General features: G+C 42.0%; 1 protein-coding gene across 2 annotated transcripts in view; it reads left to right on the forward strand.

Moving 5' to 3' along the window:
- Positions 1-13,613, forward strand: part of DUSP22 (dual specificity phosphatase 22) — a 67,867-nt gene extending 54,254 nt beyond the window's left edge. The window contains exons 5-8 of one of the 2 annotated variants that reach the window (XM_077755177.1): positions 2,154-2,228; positions 5,321-5,492; positions 5,969-6,041; positions 7,808-13,613. In XM_077755177.1, coding sequence (XP_077611303.1) covers positions 2,154-2,228; positions 5,321-5,492; positions 5,969-6,041; positions 7,808-7,854 — 367 coding nt within the window. In that variant the 3' untranslated portion in view covers positions 7,855-13,613. Of the gene's footprint in view, positions 1-2,153; positions 2,229-5,320; positions 5,493-5,968; positions 7,105-7,807 lie in introns of those variants that run through there. The other variant, XM_077755176.1, reaches the window with a different exon arrangement.
- Positions 13,614-14,076: the final 463 nt, after the last annotated feature.

Here is a 14,076-nt window from a genome sequence, read left to right on the forward strand (position 1 = left end):
ATCAGGAAGGGAAAACTTTTCCAGAAGTCCCCACCCCACAACCTTTTCTTTAGTTCTCCATGGCTGGAATTAGAGGTAGGATGGACTATTCTGACAAACTACTGCCCCAAACAAAATCAGTGCAACTCAAGATGTCTGCTACAGTTTTCCTACTTCAAAATCAGAAAACTTCACTGCAGACTGTTTTTGCTTGAGAGATGGGAAGCTCTAACAGCACTGAGCCTTCACTCTTGCCTATAGTGCCTTGCCCTTGGGCCAGGCTTCTGCCAGTCGTATCACCGTGCCTGCATTTCTTCATCCTTCTGTGTACTCAGCTTCACTGCCTGGCTTCTATGAGCTTCTGCTTTACAATTCTGTCTGAGGTCTTCTTCAGTATTGACAGTTCAAATTTCAGGAATTACAGTAGAAATCTTTTCTTGCCTGCTTAATACCAAGCCAGTGTTTGCGAGTAGAGTTGCAATGTCTTGAGTCATTTTATAAGTTTATGTATGGGAGCATTTGTGCCTGGGAAGGTTAGCAAAGGCATGTCTTTCAATATGCTGATAGTTAGAAATTTTAGGTAAGAATCCGGAGTCCTTGGGTTAGACACCAAAAACTTTCCATGTTTAGTGACATCATGCCTTATGGGTAGGTTGTGGAATATGTATATGTATGCATGAGCATTGACACTTTCCTGTATTGCCTCTTTGTCTTAATCTAGCTGGGCACCTACACTTAAGTTGCTAAGCTTCTTCTGCTTTCAATACCTGGCTGAATTTGTTACCTGGCCACACCTGAATTTCTGCATTCGATACCTGGCCACACCTGAATTTCCCAACTTCATTGCATTCATTTGTCTTGTCATCCTTCATGAAACAGTAGACCTAGCTTGTGTGGTTAGAAACTATATCTAATTCTTCTCTGAATCTTCTGCAGCAGAGTTCCTGGTAAATAGTCAGCACTCAGTTGGTGTTTAAAAGAAGATGAATTTATTCCATGAGTAACTTTAGGTGTTTTACTGCTTTACAAGTCAATCAAAGGTAGAAGACCTCAAAAAGCATGTACTCTATAGGTCCCCTTGGAATATTTATAGTTAACCCACCAGGCAGTCCAGAATGTGCTCTAAATGGTTGGTGCTGGTGTACATATGCAGGAGAAAGGGTATTAAAAAATGGGGTCAGAAGAAATAAGGATCATGGTTTCATCATTATACAGGACTTTATAGTTTACAAAGCATATTGGCTTATATTACCTCATCCGACCCTGTAAGGCATTATTTCCACTTTATAAGTGAGGTTAAGGGAAACTAAGTGAGTCTTTCAGGGTCACACAGCCAGTAGGTCACTGAGCAGGGATTGAAGCTGCACGTACCATTTCCCCACAGCTCTCTGGTGACATGCTGACAGGACCTACCAAAGTCAAGGAAGACCAATATGGGAGAATATTATTCTTTTTTTTTTTTTAATCATTAGAAGTAAACTTCCTTTTTTAAAAAAGTTTATTTTTTTTTTTGGAAACAGAGACAGAAAATGAGTGAGGGAGGGGCAGAGAGAGAGGGAGACACAGAATCCAAAGCAGGCTCCAGGCTCTGAGCTGTCAGCACAGAGCCCAACATGGGGCTTGAACTCACGAACTGTAAGATCATGACCTGAACCAAAGTCAGATGCTGAACTGACTGAGCCATCTAGGCGCCCCAGAAGTAAACTACTTTTTAAAACTGGGATGCTTGCATGATATGGGTATCTTCTTCACCTGAACGTCTGTGAATGTGCACAACTGGTGTGCAGATCATCAGTGTGGTGTCACTGGTATGGTCTTGAGCATTCAGGAGCCCCAAATGACCACTGGGCTAGGCAGAAACCACCCCTCTACACACACACACACACACACACACACACACACACAAACTGGTCAGCAACAACTATGTGTTTCAGGGATTCCTTGCAGAGAAATTCTGAAAATCCCAGAAGAAGGGCTGTCCTTCCCAGGCCTCAGTATTGTGTATGACAGATTCTAAGGCTGAGGGCAGCTCCAGACCCAGACAGTATGACCACGGTTTTAAAGCTGTGGGACTCTGAGACCTTTTCAAGAAACCCCAGGCGGATTTTTTCTTTTCATCATATGTTGAGTAAAGTAGAGAGATGTCACTTCTCTCTTTTTTTCTCCCCCTACAGGACAAGACATTTCAAAGAAAGTATTAAATTCATTCACGAGTGCCGACTCAGGGGTGAGGGCTGTCTTGTACACTGGTATGTATGCCTCCACCTAATAATAGCTTAGCATTTCTGCTCAGCCTGATTTCTGTCAAGTGTTTTTCTGTGTGTGATTAATTATTTCAGTTCCTAATAGTTCTGTCTACCCTCTGAATCTTGAACATACACCCCATCTGACCCCTGCCATTTGTTAGTCATCATTTGTTTTTGATGAAAGAGAACCCTATGATTTTTTTTTCATTTTCACTTAGGATTTTCATTTTCACAGTAGGATTCATGTAGGGACTGTCAAGGTTCCTAGACAACATAAAACTCTTTTCTAGCCTGTGTCTATCATTCCCTCAAAACAGCCTCCTGTGGAGGGTACAGATTTTGTTAGCTCATCCCTGAAACTTCAGTGATGATCTTCCAAAACACCATTCTTTCTGGAGAGTTTTGATCACATATGTGGATATTTATTAGTGTAACACCAAAATAACCATTTCTTCTACATTTATATATTGGTGCTTTTATGTGTGCTTAGCTTAGCACTTTGCTTTGAAAAGTTCTGAATAGATTCTTAGAAACAGTTTATATATAGCTCTCTACCACATTCAGCTATATTTTGTGTGGATATGTATATACATACATGAGTACATACACATTGGAAAGAAAGCTGTTATAACACACATAACCCAAGGATAATACACATAAAGTTCTTAGCACTGTGCCTGGCACATGGTAAGCTCTCAGTGAATGTTGGCTCTCGTATTTAATTTTTTAATTTTTAATTTAAATATAGTTGACATTACTTTCAGTAGTACAATGTAGTGATTTGACAATTATATACATTATGAAATGTTCGTTACCACTAGTATTCATACTAATCACATAACTACTATGTCAAAGGAACCAGTAGCCAACATCCTGGTACTGGAACTCTGCTGTTCATTAAAGTGCAGTCTGAGCATTTCCCTCTCTATTTTGAATGAGGCTCTATATTGAATACTCACACACACACAAAAGATAAGACCTTGCTATTTATAGCAACATGTATAGATCTAGAGGGTATTATGCTAAGTGAAATACATCAGAGGAAGCAAATACCATATGATTCCACTTGTATGTGGAATCTAAAAAACAAAATAGATGAATAAACAAACAAACAAAAGGCAGGACCAGATCTATAAATACAGAGAACAAACTGATGGTTGCTAGAGGGGAGAAGGTAGGAGGATGGGCAAAATGGGTAAAAGAGAATAGAGATACAGGTTTCCAGTTATTGAATGATTAAGTCATGAGTATAAAAGGTACAGCATAGGGAATACAGTCAATGGTATTAGCATTGAATGGTGACAGATAGGAGCTACACTTGTGATGAGCACTGCATAATATAAAACTTGTAGAATCACCATATTGTACACCTGGAATTAATGTAACATTGTGTGTCAACTATACACAGTTTTTTTTCAAAAGAGACAATGTTATGTTGTAAAATGTATATATTTTTAAAAAGCTTAACAATCTTTTGAGTTTCCCCAAAGAAGTTGCTATTGCAGTGAAAGTTCTTTGGAAATGTAAAGTGATGTCTCCTGGGCTGTGTTGCTGCTGAGGCTGGTGATAAATCTGTCTTTACCAAGGAGATCCATTGCATGATATCCAGAAGAGCTATCCACAAAAACTAATCTGTTCTAAGGACCTGTAACCCATAATAGGAGAGCAGGGACAGTAGATCATTTGACTGCTTTAGGAAAAAATAGTGTTCTCCAGTTTTATGCAGTTCTTGAAATAATGTGATTAACTTTTTTTTTTTTTTTACTTTTAAAAAGAGTAGGGGCGCCTGGGTGGCTCAGTCATTTAGGGTTCTGACTTTGGCTCAGGTCATGATCTCATGATTTGAGAGTTCGAGCCCCGTGTCAGGCTCTGTGCTGACAGCTCAGAGCCTGGAGCCCACTTCGGATTCTGTGTCTCCCTCTCTCTCTGCCCTTCCCCACTCACATTCTCTTTCTCTCTCTCTCTCAAAAAAATAAATAAACATTAAAATTTTCAAAAAAAAAAGACATATAACACATTGTGGGTTTTGTAATGCTAATCTACATTTGCTTAAAACCACTTTGGGGAGTGCAGTTGGGGCCATATAAGGGGAGTTCTGAAATCTTGTGCCTGTGTTTCTATGGCTCCTGATGAATTAGAATCTCTAGGTTTGTAGCCCAAGAGGATGTATTTTTTAAAAGCTCTCAGTATTTCTGAAATAAAACCCTAAGAAAGAGCCACTACTTGATAGTGGTTATTATTGTTGTTGTTATTATTATTATTATTATATCATCATTATCATCATCATCATTTGAAAATGTATAGGCCTCATATTCTAGGAATTTGTATTTCATACGGTTGTATAAATCTGAAGATAGGCTTTTCTTAAAATGAGAAATTTTCTGAACTTCCCCATATTAAACCGTTGCTAGAACATTCTAAATCTGATGCAGCACAGCCTTCTGTGACCACCTTAATTTGCATATGCATTTAAAATTGGTCCCTTACTCAGCCTGCCTGATATAATTAACCATTCTTGACCCGTACATCCCAGAGCACATGGAATGTGCCCTCTCTTGTACTCTACTTAGTTATGTCAAGAAGAACAAATGTTTCATAAGAGCTTCTGTATTTAATGGGGTTTTCAGTTATAGATTTAGTTTTCATTTATCTAAAAAACCAGACTTAAAAGAAATGAAGTCTTCTAAAATATTGCAGTTTATAAATAGATACATTGCATAGATCCAAGACCCTTCAAGTTGCTTTGATATGCTTTAGTTAGTTATTTTTTCTGCTCTGGGAAATGGGGAATATCTGAAGAGAGGCTAAGGAACATAGAGAATCATAAAATTAAAGTGTCCAAAGCCATAGCCAGTAGGAAATCTATTTTAAAAAATGAGGCTAACACAGATACTGAATCCCTGAGATTCTAGTATATAATAAAGTAGAAGCTTATATGTTTCTGAATAATTTCATACTGGCTTGATGTCCACTCATAATCCAAGGCAGGAAGACTTTCTAAAATGGGATCCACAGAATCTCCTGCTTTCAGTGAATCATAAGATAGACTTGTGGGCTGAAACCCTTTGCCCATGTGGGTTCTTTTGGCCCTGCAGCCTGGCTGGTGTCTCCAGGAGTGTGACTCTGGTGATCGCATACATCATGACCGTCACTGATTTTGGCTGGGAGGACGCTCTGCACACTGTGCGTGCAGGGAGGTCCTGTGCCAACCCCAACTTGGGCTTCCAGAGACAGCTCCAGGAGTTTGAGAAGCATGAAGTCCACCAGGTAACCATGCTCAGTAGACTTTGGTGATGTAAACAGAAGCCCCTGGGAAGATGCCACAGTCTTTCTGTACGTGCCTAGCATCATGGAGGTTGGAGTTAGAGAGGCCCACAGAGGACATCTCATCCAAGAATGCCTCCCACCCCCGCAAAAGTCATCAGCTCAGAACATTATTTTTTACCATCTTCAGACCCCATATTAGCTTCTGTTTATCTCCCTTTGGATCAAGTAACATTTTCTTGGTTTGGCTTGCTTTCATGTCCTCAGGCCAAAACCTGGAAGAAGCAGTTATTTCTCTTGCTGGACACTGGCTGGCCAACCATAGACCTATGATTGCCCAATGCCCATTTATTCCTTGTTTATATGTGGCAAAATCTGTACCATTAAGTAATAGGTAAAATCTATGTGAATGCAGGGGTGTGTGTGTGTGTGTGTGTGTGTGTGTGTGTGTGACATTTTGGTTTTTTCAACTTCTCCAGTACCGACAGTGGCTGAAGGAAGAATATGGAGAGAGCCCTTTGCGGGATGCTGAAGAAGCCAAAAACATTCTGGGTAAATATAAAGAGCAAGGGCGTGTGGAGTCCCAGCCTGGTACGAGGCGGTGGAGCAGCTTTCAGACCCTGCCTCCTCTGGCCTACAGCAACTATACAACGGAGACCTAATAACAGAGTGATCTGGTGCCTGCCTTTCCATCCCTTTTCTTCAGTGCATTTCTGCCGGGTGCCCTGGAGTGCTGACTGCCCCCATGGAAGACAGGAGAGGGAGGGTGGCGAAGTGGATCCAGGCTCCTTCTCCATGAACCCTCCAGCCCTGCCCCAGGCCCTTTCACTATCCCAACTCCTGCCCTACCTGAGCTTGGGGAGTCTGCTTGGCTGCCCTATACCAACTCATGTGTTCACCTGTGTGCAGGCAAGTGTGCATGTGTGCCCATGCACGTGAATGTTCATATTGCAGCAACAGTCACAAAATCCATGCTGCCAACCTTGGTATCACCACCCTTCCTTTTTCCAAGACTCCAAATAGAAGTCATCTGAAGTTAACATTTTAAGAGCTGCTCAGCCAGAGGCAGTCTGTGGCTTTGAGCAGACAGAATCCAGGTTGGTCATGGTGAGGGCAGCAGAAGGCCAGACTCCCTCCTGAGTGTTGTTCCACGGGCCCTGGAAGGCAGAAGAGGGGTGCTCTGAGCATTGCCTCAATCTTAATGAAAGTGCCCCAGGATGTGGCTCCTACCACCTGAAGTCAAGACCTCCTTCTCAGCCCATCATATCCCTGAGTTCTACTTGGTGTTTGTTCTTGGTGGCCCTGACAATATTTCAGTTCCATGGGGAGCACAACCACTTCAGCCCAGGCTGTATGCCCAGAGGGCTCTTCCTTTCTATTTCTGTCCAGCTTCACTTGTTCTCACCTCTTGTTCTCTTGCTGTTACAACTCTGCAAGGGCCTCTTTACAACATTTGCATGCATCTTCAGGAATTGGAAAGAGCGTTTATTAGGCACTGTAGCAAGTTTGCATTTAAAAATACATTTTAAAATGCCTGAGCACTAATTAAGCACTTTTGTGTATGCTGTGGATTTGATATTTGATCTCAGCTACCTCATTAAATGTTTTTTGAGAAGGTGTTTTCATTATTGTAATCAACTCAATGTTGAAAATGTTTGGTCATGATTGCTTTTAAAGCCAAAGTGCAAGAGCATCAGTATCATTGGGCTTTAAAATTTTTGACTGGAGCTCCAATTATGCTTTCTTGTGGGTAAAATTTCACATTGAGGCCAAGGCCAGCAGGCCTGGAGAGCATCTGCAGTTTGTAGTGTGGGGCAGCAGGAATCCTAGAATGCTGTGAGCAATCTCGTGGTCCAGTCTTTTATACCACCTCAAATTGTTTAAAGCACACAAAGCCACAGAATGAAAAAGTATACTTGGCCTCTCCCAAAAAGGATGTTGCAACCTAGTTTCTCCAAATTCTACCAACAGAGCCCCTGAATAAGAGCAGTTTTCCTGTGCATATGGAAGGTATGTCACAGGTGAGCTCTTTGGAGGCCAGAGGAAAAAACTCTACATACCCACATAAGCCCCAGATATACACTGGGAAAGGGAAGCGTGGCCACAGAGTTTTCCATCTACTGCTGAAACAATTTGTCTATAAGGCACATTCTTTTCTTAAACCAAAAAGAAATGTAAATATGTTCACAGAAATAATATTTAGGTTATCAGCTGGAATCCTTAAATATGTGTGTACATTTACGAACATCTAAATATATTTCTGTAGGTCTTAAAATGTTGCTTTAATATTTGTTGCCAGTAATATTCTTTCTCCACAGCCGCTCCAAGAATTCTGAAGTACTGGGCCTTTCTCAGAAGACTGTAATGTACCTGAAGTTTCTGAAATATTTCAAAGCCACAGAGGTTAAGGCTGGTGCTGCCAAAAAGAAAAGTAACCTAGAGTTTATTTTTAAGTATCCTGAGTGATTTGTAAACTTGTTTTTCATTTTAAATTGACTACATGTGTGATGGTGTTGTTATATGTTGAGAACTAAGGATACTCTTTAGCAAGAGAAAATATTTTTACCTTAATTCCACTGCTACATCAATTTCTTTAACCTTAACTTTGATGTTTAAGCAATTTTAAGAGCCCTGATGCACTGCTTTGGTTACTGTTTAGTAATCATGATTGCTTCTCATGAGAATTGTGCTATGTAAACTCTGCCCATGTGTTCTTCAATTCTCCAGCTTGGGAAATATCTCTTAGTGTGTGTTTCACCCATGGTTTGCATTCTCTGTGGTGGAATTTACCAAAAGCTACACAGTTTTGTTAACAAAGGGCAACCTAGCATTTAACTTCATGGGGAATGCATTCTTCCTGAGATGAGGAGTGGACGCTGTATGTGTTCCTGCTTTTGAGAGTCATGACATAGGATTGGAGCCTGCTCTCATAGCAGTAATGCTGGTTTAATTTCAGAGGCAATGGTTTTCCTCTAGAAGGTAGTACAGAGACAGAAAAAGTGAATTAATTTCATCATGAGAGAAAAATTGACCCTCAATGTGAATAGAAAGAAATTCAGAAATTGGATTTATAGTTTACTTGCACACATATGAGATCTGATCATATGAAATCATATGAGATCAGTGAGAACTAATTATTAGGCACCACTGGAATTATTACACTTATTTCAGGGGTGTGCAGCCCAGGTACTCCATGATCATTTGCTGCACATTGTTCAATGCAGTTTATTCTGATTCAACATTCAGCTTTTAATCTGAAGAAACAAAGACTGGCCTAAAGAGCAATTTAAGTCAATTTCCTAAATTTCCCATGCCTAAATCCAGGAGAGAAAGAAGGAAATTTGACTTTTCAGTCTAAGGATAGAGTTGGCTTGAACTAAGGGCAGGTGAACACAGGAGCTAATATACATGGCCCTTTAACTGTAGGTGGCAGGCTTGACCTGTGTTCTGAGTTTCTGCTTCAACCAGGGGTTCAGGGAAGGGGCTGGGAGCTGTGTGTTGGGATGAAGAGGATCCTTTGTACTGACAACAGCCCCTGATGGGTGTGAAATGATACACACTGATCAGTTTGGGTCATTAAAATGCTTATTCTGACTCAGCAGGCCTGTCTGAATGTAGCACAGGTAATCTAGTTGTAGGAACCTCTGGATACTCCCATGTGTCAGACCTAAAAGCCCTGGGATGTCTCCACTTCCCACTTGTGAGGATGTGCCAGAGCCTTGTCTCTGTGGAATACTCAAGACAAAGGGCCAAGACTGAGCACAGAGCCTCAAGAAGACTTCTGTTTTGTGTGTAGTACATGAGGCAGCAGAATTAGGAAAACACGTTTTCTCGGGATGGCTCCAGTCCAGTAGGGTCACCCACCTCTTGCAGCCTGACATCCTTTCCTGTTCACCTCTTTTTGCATAAGACCAAATCTGGCACCATTAATAATCATCTAATAATTATCTGGTGTCCTGTGGGTTACAAACTATCACTATAAAGCTATATAAACCCAAAGAGAGGGTATTATTCATTTGAATCTCAAAGAAGCCAAAAAATACACTGAAAACTGAAAATGTTAGCACAGCTTTGCCTGAATCTGGATCTTTTGATCCCAAATCAGTGGGTAAAGTGAGAGAGAGGAGCTGAGCTACCTCTGGGCTTTGCACCTTGAGGTTTGTGAGGCCCTAACGAGGGCTAAGGGAGAATGAGCACCCCTGCAGCAAAGCTGTATGGCTGCTGAAGTCAGAACCTCTGTTTGTTTGCTTCTTCCCCTTTCTCCTTGGGGAGTTTGTTTTGTGCCCCACCAATGGTGTCGGCAGTTAGAAAAATTGACAATTACAGAGTAAGTCCTAAGGACTAGTATAGGTGATATGTGTGGGGAAGGAGAGGAGAAACACTATTCCAGTTTTGGGGTAAGTAAGGCAGTATTCAGGGAAGACACCTTGGAAAAAGTGATACCTAATTTGAGACTTGAAGCTTAAGTGCTAGAATTAGCCAGACATAGTAGAGGAAGGGGAGTCCTCCACTATGGACGAAGGGGAGTCCAGGCCCAGGCCCAGCATGCATGTTAAGTTGGTGGTATAAGGAAACACAGTGCCCCGGGGTGACCCCAAGTCATTCTGTGTGACTAAAGTAAGAACCAAAGGGTGGGCATTGATGGTAAGTAGTACAGACAGAGCTGAGTATATAAGCAAAGACTTGGTTAACCAGGTTGATACCATTGCTTAGTGCCTGGTGTATAATAACTGGTGTACTTCTTATACCAGCCCTTGGAGCTGATCAAGCTCAGCGGTCAGGTGTCCTGCAAGCTTCCCACAGGCTGATTCTTGACTTGGAGCCTCATAAGCAGCATGAGTGCCATTATACAGATGTAATGGGTGCAGGTAGGGACTTCCTGAATGTGCTGCAGCAAGCAGGTACCATGGTTGGTGTGTAGATGGAGAATTAAGAGGGGTGACAGTCAGAGGGGCAGCTGTTACGGTCATCCAGGTGATTGAAGCTGGTGCCCTGAACAGGGTCATGGTGGTAGAGATGAAAAGGGGCAAAGGAGGCAAATAGATTTGGGATTGAGGGAGGTGGGGGAGGGAGAAGCAAATGCTTTTAGTATTGGAATGAACGTGGGGGCTACGGGATTTGTGGCCTTGCCACTCTAGAATCTTGCTTCCAACACAATGGTTCTTTCTCCCAGTATCCTCCTTTCCCGTGATGGTGGTTTGTGGGCTCTGAAATGTCAAGGTTAGATTTTTTAAAAAATATTTTTAATGTTTTATTAATTTCTGAGAAAGAAAGAGAGAGAGAGAGCGAGAGCATGAGCAGGGGAGGGTCAGAGGAGAGGGAGACACAGAATCCGAAGCAGGCTCCAGGCTCTGAGCTAGTTGTCAACACAGAGCCCGATGCAGGGCTCGAACCCACAAGCCTTGAGATCATGACCTGAGCCAAAGTTGGATGCTTAACCGACTGAGCCACCCAGGTGTCCCAGTAAAGGTTAGATTTAAGGAGGCTGCCAGACCTAGGGCCTCCAAAGGTAGTCATATCACTTTTCTAGATTAGGGCCTCAAGTTTATCTCTGTACCTAGGACAGACTCCCCAGAATAGACTCATGACAATTAATGTGGAATTCAAATGTCCAGTTTCATAATTTATCATGAAAGATAAGAGAAAGTAGCTTTTTGAAAACCAATTTTATTCACTAGACTGTCTTTCATTATCAACGTTTGTGGCAGAAGCCAAATTAGTCATTAGGCATTGTCCTGTGAGACGAACATGGAGCTAAGAGCCTTGGTGGTATGTGGGGAGTAATCCTGATCTGGTATCCCCCATGATTGGAGTGCTATTCCCGTAACATGTTTGAGTGGTGTTTCTGCCAGGCTCCCACTTTGCTCCCTAAAGTCACTTATCCAGGGCCTAACAGACCACCCTGTTTATATACTCTTTCCTCCCAAGGTGATCTTTGGCTTAAGTCATGTTTTTTAGAGCATCTTCATTAATCTTGAGTATCCTCATGTGTCTTCAAAAGCATTTATGCTTTTCCATGAAGATGAGTTTCCACTAGTGGATTTTTTTATTTATTAGGTGCTTGTTCTTTCTAGTTTCGTCTCAGCAGGGAACCCCATTTCCAACTTTTAGAGCTGTTTCGTATTACTCATTCATAGAGACAGCCTGTAAATTCTGGTGATTTGTGTGCATATGTGTGTGTGCGTATACACCTGTGGTTTATTGGTTTTTAGTTTTATTTTAGATAGATCCTTAGCCTTCAGGAGAGTCATGTGTACAACATCAAAGGTACCTTGAACTCAGGCACCCTAGATGGCAGGTACCTGGAACACCCAGGGAAATGTCAGAGCTCATGTTGCACAACCAGAGCTGGTCACAAAGGGCTGCTCTGCACACCAGTATCTAGTCATAAAAATAGGGAACACACTAAAATTCAAAACCCTGTGATCCCACACTAGATGACTCCTCCCATCCTGGCCCTAAGTTATTAATAATTTTATTAAGAATGTGCTTTCAACATGCTTATATTTATATATGTACTTAACAAGAAATCACCAAGACTTCAGAGAGAAGTTCCTCTTCCCTTTCCTTTTTATTGCCCAGAGAAAGGGAGAAACCGAGAAGTAAAAAAATAAATAAATAAATAAAGCTGCCTTTGATTTGTCACTGGAAGTTTGAGCATGTCAGTCATTCTCTTAGGATTTAGTAGGGTCTCCTTAAGCCTTGGGCTCATCAAGACTGTTATGGACATGGGTTCATATAATACAATGGCCACATTTTATGCAGAGAGATCTTGACACTTTGCTCTTGTTTTCCTACCCCTGCTATAGATCTTGAGACCTGTCACTGCAATAACAGGACATAATTAGTTCAGCCAGTACCAAAATTAGTAATCAAAATTAGTATCTATTTTGCAGTTTAGGCTTAACCACCTAATAAGCATCTGACTAAAGGTTGCAAGTGCTGTGTCTGTGTCTCTTTCCATCTGGGGAAAGAATTGCCAGTACATTTTTGAACATTTGCAAGTTTGGGTTTATTTTGGCTCTGGATATCTATGCAAACTGTTGATCAAGAGTTAGTAATTTGCAATTAATTTTCCTGAAGCTTCTAGTTTAGTTATTAGAGTCTAGTGTCAAAAGAGCTATTTTAGCAGGTGACTGAAATTACTAGGCAGATCAACATTCTGAGTGTGGTGTTGACTATTTAGAAGTAGGGTTAAGAGAAGATGTTTTGGATAGGATTGTACCTGATCACAGCCTTTACACAAAGGCCTACTTAAGAAAACTAGATGATAGGGGAAAAAAATAAAACTGATTTTTATGGGGTTAACAATCCCTTCTAGGGATATAATGTCCCTTGCAACAATTTTGGGAAACAGCACTGATCATGCCATTTGCTCATTTGTCCAACTTGACCCAAGTTGGACGCCTTTCCACTTAGCTACTCAGTCCTCCAAGGCACACATCAATGACAAGTGAATATATGAATGGAAAGTTGCCATTGGCATGGTGTTGGCCCCTCTCTCCCCTCAGAGTCCATTTATCATTGAGTGTTTTGCCCTCAGCCTCTTGTCCCCTTCCCAGAAGTGGCCAAACCAGCATAAACAGGAACCATACATTCTGGTGAGCAGGTTTGCCTTTTGTTGGTTGGGTATGGGATTCCCCAAGACACTGATATGTAGCCTTTTGGAAAAATAAAAATCAAAAGGCCTCTGCATTGTGCACTAAGGAAATGTCACCTTCTGCTTTGCAAAGGGTGTGCCCTTCAAAGGCAAGAGACCTAAGTGGCACCGAGCTTCCTCAGTATGGGAGTCCCTAAAGAAACTTGTCATGTGCCAGGAGTCAGATGTTTGGATGATCCTTGGTTTGTGTTAAGCCACACTGATGTGGTGACAGACAGAAAGCCAAGAAGGTGGGAGAGGAGGGGCGCCTGGGTGGTTCAGTCGGTTAAGCATCCGACTTTAGCTCAGGTCATGATCTCACCATTTGTGTGTTCGAGCCCCACATCAGGCTTTGTGCTGACAGCTAGCTCAGAGCCTGGAGCCTGCTTCGATTCTCGGTCTCTCCCCTCTCTGCTCCTCCCCTACTCATGTGCAAATGCATACTTTCTCTGTCTCTCAAAAATAAATAAACATTTAAAAAAGGAGAGGACCGTTTCTTGATTGTTTGTAGAAGCCTTCATGGATCTCCCAATATCAGGTGCATCCCAGAGGTGTATTGCAGGTGTGGGCTAAAGCCCACATTTCATGCCCTGATATTCACTGCCCCACAGCACACAGCCCTGTTCTCTGCTTTTCCAGAGAGTTCCTTCCTGTCATCTTCCACCTTCCAAGGGGCAGGAAGGCACAGGTCTTCATAAAGCAGGTTGGGGGATAGAGATGGTACTTAGTAGATGAGAGACCAAGGTCTTGGACTGGTGACCAGGCAGCCAGGATAGTCACATGTCAGGCAGGCCTGACTAAGGTCCAGTTTCATCCTGGTTCTCTGGAATACCTTGGGGAAGTCCCAGAGGAGGCAACCCACTCATGTGAGGAACTTCTTCTAAGACTGGAGTAAAGGAAGCTCCCTAGGAAGGATGAGCAGCAGTACTACAGGGTACCCTGTGTCAT

This window comes from Crocuta crocuta, unplaced genomic scaffold, assembly GCF_008692635.1.
Source record: "Crocuta crocuta isolate KB4526 unplaced genomic scaffold, BGI_CrCroc_1.0 scaffold515, whole genome shotgun sequence".
Lineage (NCBI taxonomy): Eukaryota > Metazoa > Chordata > Mammalia > Carnivora > Hyaenidae > Crocuta > Crocuta crocuta.